At 48.5% G+C, this 8,806-nt stretch overlaps 1 protein-coding gene across 1 annotated transcript in view; it reads right to left on the bottom strand.

Moving 5' to 3' along the window:
- FRMPD1 (FERM and PDZ domain containing 1) overlaps nt 1–8,097 on the bottom strand; it is a 22,465-nt gene extending 14,368 nt beyond the window's left edge. The window contains exons 1-6 of the mRNA XM_031557407.1: nt 7,880–8,097; nt 7,443–7,600; nt 5,857–5,959; nt 5,678–5,723; nt 4,259–4,366; nt 426–521 (exon numbers count right to left, since the gene is read on the bottom strand). Coding sequence (XP_031413267.1) covers nt 426–521; nt 4,259–4,366; nt 5,678–5,723; nt 5,857–5,959; nt 7,443–7,600; nt 7,880–7,980 — 612 coding nt within the window. The 5' untranslated portion in view covers nt 7,981–8,097. The remainder of the gene's footprint in view (nt 1–425; nt 522–4,258; nt 4,367–5,677; nt 5,724–5,856; nt 5,960–7,442; nt 7,601–7,879) is intronic.
- Between the last annotated feature and the right edge of the window lie 709 nt (nt 8,098–8,806).

Here is an 8,806-nt window from a genome sequence, read left to right as displayed (position 1 = left end):
TTGCTGAGAACGGCCTTGATTCCGTACAACACGGCTTAGCAGCAACTATACATACTGCTGTGTCATCAACATAGCTTTTCTCCTAAAACCAAAACATAGCATCGTACCAGATACTCTGAAGAAAACAATTCTGTCCCAGTTGAAGCTAAGACACCCAACTTTAATCACACTTCACAAAGTTGTAGTGGTCTCACAGCCGAGCTCCTACAAGTTATTTGAAAATCAGTTACGAAGAAGAAAACTGAGAATCAAAGTAATGCTTCCGCTTTAGGAATGGCAAAGAAAATCCACCTTGATCATCAGCAGCCAGGAATCCAATTGGCACCAGCTGGCCAATGCAACCAAGAGGTTGTAAGTTACACTACATGCATCGTTGCAACTGAATTGAATAGAGGTGGGAGAACAAAGACATCAAGCATCATTACCTTCACAGTAGTGCTGGTCTCAAACCTGAAAGCTTTTGTCTGCCCATTTTCCAAGTATACCTTGAGAACATTTGGCATGCAAAGAAGAGAATTCCCCTGTGGAACAGAAGAAACAGCACTAATTAATCCATGGGCATCAGCCTCTTGGCACCAGGCTGCTCTGCCTGACGCAGCACATCCTGATATAAATCACATAAGCACAGAATGGTAGGAGTTGAAAGAGACGTTTAAAGATCATCTAGCTCCAGCCTCCCTGCAGTAAGCAGTGATGTCTTCCTCTAGATCTGCTTGCCCAGAGCTCCTTTCGAACTGGCCTTGAACGCTTCCAGTTGTGGATGCTGATCCACAACTTCTCTGGGCAACCTGTTCAGTGTCTCACCACCTTCACAGTAGAAAATTTCTTCTTTATGCTAATCTAAATCCACCTTCTTTTAGTTAAAAACCATTGGAGCTCTGGTAAAAAGTCTCTCTCCATCTTTCTTTTAGAACTCCACTAAGTAGGGAAAGGGCTCTATCAGGTCTCCTCAGAAACTTTTCTTCTCCATGCTGAACAACCATAACTCTCTCAAACCTTTCTTCATAGCAGGGCTGATCCAGCCCTCTGATCACTTTTGTGGCCCTCTTGTGGACCTGCACTAGGAAGTCTATATTCTTCTTTTCCTGGGAGCCTCAGAGCTTCACTGAATTCTCCAGACAGGGTCTCACGAGAGCCACGTAAAGGAGAATCACCTTCCTCAACTTGCTGACCATGCTTCACTTTCTACAGTCCAGGACACTACAGTCCTTCTGGGCTGCAGCAAACATTGCCACTGCATATGTAATTTTTCACCTATCAACATCCACACTCGCTTCTCCATAGAGTTGCATTCATCACCCAGTCTGTTCTGGTGAATGCCCCAGACCATGGGGGCTGCACTTTGCCTTTGGCCGTTTGGAACTTGATGAGATTCGCACGGGCCGACTCCTCAAGCCTGTCAAATTAAAATAAATCTTGCTCTGCTTTTGCAGCCTTCTTTTATAGCACCAAGCTTTATTCCCTCATTATGCTCCTGGGATAGAGCAAGAGAAAAAGAGCAAAACAAATACCTTTACGATAAAATTCCATCTAGTTCAACAGCTATACACGGTTCAGATATATCCGCTGTGGCTTGCAGAAAATACATCTTCCCATTACCAGCAGCAGGCCGTGCTGAGGCCCCCACGTGACCCCTCCCCACTGGCAGCAGCCATGCCTCCAACTCCAGAGCTACTCAAACCCTACCACAAATACAACTTCCGTGGCAGGAGAAGGCTGTAGGATTCAATTAACACACAGCGGTACTGAGCATCCCCCTGAGATGCATCACTGCGACTTCCCAAACAGGAGGAGGTGTCACCAGAGATTCTGGAAATATCTCTTAAATGTGTTAGACAAGACAGTGGCTCCCACAGCAAAGGCATCTCCCTTGGGTGCTTTGAGAAAGACACCATCTTTCTGGGGCTGTCTGGAGCTGCAGCCTTCAGACCTCCACATTTTTCCCTTAGGAGAGGTCATCTGCACCTTTGTTCTTGCTTTCAACCTTGGCCTAGTTATTCTACGGCACTGAAAAGGCTTACTCCTTCACCCTTGGACTTGCCAATCAGCAGCACATCTTTCTTATCTTCTTGAATCAGTACGTTTCTCCAATCTTAGAACAGTTTATCTGCCTGTCACGACAGTCTCAAGGCTGAGAACAGCATTTTTAGGATTATCTCTCCTGTGTTTCATTTGCTTTGCAACACCTTATAAATCTCACAACTTTGGTTGCTCTTGATACCGTCCGTGTGCCCCGGAAGCACTTAAGAAAGAACATAAAGACACTTCTGTGATTTGTTCCTTGCTCTTCCTTTCCGTCCTGTGAGGTTCAAGCTTCTGACAGTACTACCATGACAAATGAGTGAAGGCTGCCACTGCTGCTGAGCACAAGCTCTAACTCCATGATAAAAAGCACAAAGACACCAAGGCTTTGATAGCTTTTGGGTTCTTTGTCATTTTCAGAGAAGTGATGCTCATTTGCACCCAACGCACGCATTTGCTGGTAGCTCCACGTGTTGTCTGATGAACATCGCACAGCCAGCATACAGCAGAACTTCACATCTAGGCAGAAAGTCTCATATTCAGATGAAGTATCAACACCTTACAGTCACTTCCAACCAAGTGGCCAGGATATCCAGGTGAGGTTTTTCTCCTTTTGTGCAGGCTCTGATAGACCCCTCTGAATTCATTCTGAAAGCTTCTGCTATCACTTAAGCCTGCATCCCAGTCCTGTTTTGTCTGGTATGTGGTTGATTTACTCCGGGTTACAAACAGGCCCTTCTAGTAATACATCGATGCTGACCTCATGATCCCAGGGGACCCTGCTCTTACGTATCGTTCAGCTATATGGAAACATGTACTGAGTTCACAGCAGAAAGAAGAGGCTGAGTAGCACTGAGCCTCATCAACAATTTATGTTCCCAAACCGGGGTTTCAGGTTTCAGCTGCAAAAGGCAGCCTTGGGCTCCTTCCAATTGTCACAGAGATCATTTAGCAATGCTCCATTAAGATCACTTAATGAAACAGGAGTCTCTGCAGATTTTTTTCAGGACTGTAATGTCTTTTTGCTTGCCTTAATACAGCTCTCGTTCAAAAGGAGGGTGGTTCTGAGTCACACAAACAGAGCAGCTGTTGTCTATGGTGAATATTGCTTTTCCAGAAAGAGGCAATAAATTTTCTCCTGCTCCCAAGAGCAGGCCAGCAAAGGAGAAAGGGTCCTGACATGCCTGTAGTCAGGACATGCAAGTACCAGAACATTTGTACTGTGCTTGTTCAATAGCCTCATAATATCCCTCAGCCCTGATGCAACTGGAGAAGAGGAAAGCAAAGAAATGCTTGCCACAGAGACAGCTCTGCCTGAGTTGGGTCAGGTTAGCTCTCTGCGACCAGAGATGGGAGAGCCTAGAGGAAAGAAAAGGGGCTGGTGACTGGTTCATCACCACTGCGAAGTTAAAAGCATATATAAGTAGATCTGATCCAATTTTATCATCTGAACAGCACCAACCCGTAGGGGTAAGGATGAGGCACATTTCATCTCCATCACTGAACTCAGTGACACAAATTTAAGAGCTGTTCCTACTTCAGGATCAGCTACAAGTATTCTCACTGCTCGTCCTTTTGTTAGACTCGCAGCTACCCAGCTCGTTTGTTACCAGCCCTAGAAACCCAGTGATAAATTTGCAGCATATTCTCAGTGAGCCACGGTCTTCTTTCACATCAGAACAGACTGTCTCAGCCTCTTACAGGTGGTCTATCACAGAAGCAGCCATGAATGCTGTGCAGAAGCTCTCCGAGCGGCCCAGGAAACAGTGAGCTGTCACTCCAGCTTGAGAACACATCATGCCAAATGTAACTGCAAAGTGAAGTCACCTGCACCAGACGCTCTGAAGCGAACGGTATCAGAGAACTACTGAAGGCCAGGAGAGACGATCCAGATTCTTTGGCAGAAAAATAACAGGTATCGATGGTAGGATTCACCAAGTATCGGTAGGGTCAGGATTTGCCAGAAAGTTGGGCAGAAAGTTCACATGGTGCCAAAAAGGCAGAAGCAGTACTCGCACCAGCTTTTCGTCCGCCAAAGTAAGCAAACCCCTACGGAGATGCCGGCACCTCCCCCCATCACCCACGAACCCAGCTGTGACCAGACGATGGGATGCATACCAGGGCAGACTAACCCTGCACAATGAGGGTGCAGCCACTCTGTGGCTCCCAGCTGCACTGGCCCAGCCAAGCACTGCCTGTTTCTTCCCAGTACACAATGCACCTGTGCCCCACTCACCTGTGCGTGTCCGTTCACCAAGACTTCCTCTGCAAAACGCACTTTCACAGGGTTTGTTTTCAGCCTTGCCCTCTTCTCCTCCGTGAGAAACGATGACTTAGGTCCACCCTGAAAAACAACAGCACTCTGTTGGCAGCTCAGCCTGTTGCAGCTATGTGAAGAGCCAGTGGCTCAAGGAGGAGGCTGATGACCAGGGCTGATGCCAGTGCTGCTCACATCACATTACTTCACACCTACAGGAGCAGGTGATGGTAGGAGTCTCTAATCTTCCCATGCCTTCCAGGCTCGCTGCAGGACTCTCAGCTATCAGGGCGGTGACTGCCTTCAAAGCCTAGACACAGCCGTCCAACAAGTCATAGAATCATAGAATCCTAGAATGGCGTAGGTTGAAAAGCACCATAATGATCATGGAGTTTCAACGCCCCTTCTGTGTGCAGGTCACCAACCAGCAGCCCAGGCTGCCCAGAGCCACATCCAGCCTGGCCTTGAATGCCTGCAGGGATGGGGCATCCACAGCGTCCTTGAGCAACCTGTTCCAGTGCCTCACCACCTCTGGGGGAAAAACTTCCTCCTAATATCCAACCTAAACCTTCCCATTCCCCCTTGACCTATCACTCTCACACAGCAATTCCCCCTCCTGTCCATACGCTCCCTTCAAGTACTGGAAGGCCACAATGAGGTCTCCCTGCAGCCTTCTCTTCTCTTCTCCAAGCTAGACAAGCCCAGCTCTTCATAGGATCAGAGGTGCTTCAGCTCTCTGATCATCTTGTCCTTGCTTTGCAGCTCAGCTTTTACACACACTGAAATGTATGCTGGCATACACACTGCATTAGCAGTAGATCTCTGCTGATGATGCTTATACAATAGGAACAGGCAACCAGCACCAAAGCTTTGTACTGAAATTTGGCTTTTCTTCCCAAAGCAGGACCAACACCAGAATCCCAGGTCTTAAGAGAGCAGGGGAGGACAAGCCAGCCTGCACAGGCAGGATTGTTTGCTCAGACAGAGCAGACTCCTCAGAGATCTGGAGGAGTAAAAATGAGGGGAGGAAGTTACAGGCCATTGCCTTGCTCACCACGATCCCAGACTCGCTGAACTAAACAAGGGGAAATCCTCAGGCTATAATGAGTAGCCAGGTAGAGCCCAGAGAATAAAAAAAAGAGATAGCTGATTTTTCTGCACACAGAACGCATTTGAGGTTTGAGAGAACATCAAGAGGTTTCAAGGAGCAACATGGGTGGGTGGGGGTGGCTGGTCCACACTGTCAGCATTGGCCTTAATGCATCCTGGGATGCAGGTAGCTTCCTGGGCTCTCCATGCCCTGGATAAGCCTGGCAAGAGGGCAGCATCCCGTGTGCCAGCCCGGCTGCCCAGGCCAGGGGGCAGAGCTGCTGATAGTGCTGAAGAGAAGGCACTTACCGATGTGCAGCGCAGGACAGTGAGGAGGAGCTCATCACCGGCATCCCTGTAACACACAGGGATGCAGTCAGCCAGAGTCAGCACCTGCATGTGCCTCTGTAACCCCTGGAAAAAGCGCATCCCTACACCTCCCCTCCCGCATTCCGCCCCTTGTCTGCACAACACAGGCAGGATCATACCTGATGATGTCAGACACCCGTTCAATGGACATGTCCTCCACCGTGGTAGAGTTTATCCGGATCAGCTGGTCGCCTGGCAGCAGCTTCCCATCTGCAGTGCTCCCTGTGGGCAACCAGCCTGCTGTCAATCACACACCAGTGGACCTTCCACCAAGTTCTCCTCTTCCCACCTAGCACCCAATTGCTGCAGCAACTCCTTCTGAGTGGTAAAATAAAAAGAGAAGGGGTCTGGGGCTCTGTTGCCAGCTGATGCACGCAGCCCGTGTCCATGCCACCCAGTCTCTGGCCCCAGATGCTGCCACTGAGCCACCGAGCAGCGCTCTCGTGGTGCATGCGTGTGCCTTGGGAGCAGTAGGAATGCTCACAAATGTTGGAATGCTGCAGAATGACTGAAAGGGATTCCCAGACTGCCTGCTGCACCACTGGTTGAGACGGGCTGCACTACTGGCGTGGGGACACCCTTCTGCACCAGGAGAGCACAGCAAAGGCCTCCTCATCTACACTGGTTGCTGAGAGGACTCCCAAAGAGCAGCAGACACCTGACCCAAAGGGTTACACAGCAGGTAGACTTCTGGTCTGAGGAAGAGGAGTATGCCAGCAGCCCCTGTCAACACCAGCCTGCGGGTCAAGGCACGGTGCTTAATTTCTTTATGAGACAGGTTTGCACACATAGCAAACTAGCACCCACCACCTGTCTCTTTAGGCACTCTGGCATCAGGGTGCACATGTGGCACACAAAGGCAAATGTTTGGAATCATACACAGGGCTTTTAGAGATAGAGCTTACAAGGATGCGTTTCCTTGTGCCTCAGCCCTAACAAAACACTGGTGCTTCCTGATGAGGGAGAAAAGAAAAGCCTAACAGAAATTCTCCTTCTCCACTTCTTACCCCCGAAGACTCCCAGCTAATTTAGCAATGGGATGCTGATGGAAGGAGGTCACAATATTGATACAGCCTGCCGGAGGCTGAACCCAGCCTACCCTTTCCACACCACCTACTCTGCCCAGCTTGGATACATGATTTCTCTGTCTGTCTCACTGACACCAGCAGAGTGTACCCATTTTAAAAAACAATAAAAAACAGAGTCACAGTTTTTGATACTAAACTGCCAAAACAGTTTAAAAACGGAGTCAAGCCCCAGCCTTCTATAACTGCAAGAGTTTATCTGCTTGACCTAGGCAGAACTTGGGATACAGGACTGTCTGTAGCTAGCAGTGATCTTCTCCTTGTTACAGCTTTTTAAGTCCAGACAGAGTTTTCAGCAATGTGACCTCAGCGTAAGATCTGTAAGAACTCTAAGCACTGTAAGATTAGATAGAACTATTTCTTGGCATTTCAGACTCAACAGCAGAAAGAACTTGGCTTTCAAGCATCTCATGTCCTTCAAGGTCAGCTGAGTCTGAGTGCAGCCAATACGATAATGGTGAAGCTGAGGGCTCCGTGATGAAGGCACGCAGGCCTTTTCCCCTCGGTGCTCAAGGCTCACATGCTAACCAGAGGTACCTGGTAGGAAGGTGTCAGAAGGGCCACCTGGGACAGCTCGGGTCTCACACCCGTGGCTGTAAGGAGAGGACAGTGGTGCTTACCTGCAGTGACAGATGCGATTGTAAGAGGAAGGTCTGGACAAATCTCAAAGCCGTAGTGATGGAGGACCAAGTCTTTGTACACTGTGACAGTGAGTTTGACACGGCTGGCAGTCTGGCCACCACCATCGTTGGTGACATCTGTCACAGACACTCTGCCACTGTGAGACAAGAAGCTGGTGATTAATTAAGATATAATCAGAAAACACCCTATCAAAAGGGCTCAGAGCACACAGACCCCTTGTTTTCAATGGGCTGCACAAATGCACAGAGAGGTCAGAACTTGTCCAAGTACCTACGGGCGAACACTTTGCTTTTTTTCTAGGGAAAAATGAGAGACATCTGCAAGCAGTGGCTTTCCATGTTCACTGGAAACAAGCCTGTGCTGTCTCTGATCAAAACTAATCAACAGATATCCCACTCACAAAAGACATGCTTACCTGGATGCACCATCCCGAGAGCGATGAAGCCATTTTGCTACCATCTGCTCTATCCTACATGCTTTGCGTGTCTGCATTAAGTTAGCCTCCAAATCTTCCATTTATCTGAAAGTGACAGAAACCACAGGAAAACAGAATGACAAAAGATTGAGTACGTCTTCTAGACACCGTTTGGAATTACCAACTCACAGCTCCTGTGTAACAAAGAGATCAACCATAACCTTGGGAAAACCACATGCTTTCACAGAGGACGTTAACACCTTTAGCATTTACAATGGTTCTTCCTGCCCATCTAACCTCCCTACATGGTGCTTTAGTTTAGTCCACAGTGGTGGTTAAACTGCATTAACTGCTCACAGGAGAGAACGACCTATCAATCTCTGCAGTCCATTCTCTTGTTTCTGGATGCTGTGGTTCAGCTCTCTCAAGAAGGAAAAACTGAGGTTTGCTATGACCACACCTGGGATCTCCAAATTGCAAGGCTGCCAAGAACTACATCATTTAGCTTTAGAAGATCTCCAAGGAGAAAGCCACCACAGCCTCTTTGGAAAACAAGAGCACTGCTCAGTCACCTGCACAGCACAGAAGTGTTTCCTGACATACAGAGGGAATTTCTGAGCAGTCTGTTCCCACTCCCTCTTGTGCTGCCATAGGGTACAACCAAGAAGAGCCTGGCTCCATCCTCTGCACCCTCCCATCAGGTGTATATAGAAGCTAATAAGGTTCCCCTCCAAGCCTTCTGTTCTACAGCTCCCTAACCTGTCCTCGTAGGAGAGATGGTCCTGCTCCTTTGCAGGAGTGTCTCCAATAGCTCCTGCCCAGGGGAGCACAGAATTAGACATGGTGCTCCAGGTGTGGCCTCAGTGGCGCAGAGTACAGGGGAAAGATCACTTTCCACCATCTGCAGGCAATACTTGGCCTAATATA

Source organism: Meleagris gallopavo, chromosome Z (genome assembly GCF_000146605.3).
Source record: "Meleagris gallopavo isolate NT-WF06-2002-E0010 breed Aviagen turkey brand Nicholas breeding stock chromosome Z, Turkey_5.1, whole genome shotgun sequence".
NCBI classification, from domain to species: Eukaryota; Metazoa; Chordata; class Aves; order Galliformes; family Phasianidae; genus Meleagris; species Meleagris gallopavo.
Note: the sequence above shows the minus strand (reverse complement) of the source record. Positions and strands in the feature narration are given on the sequence as shown.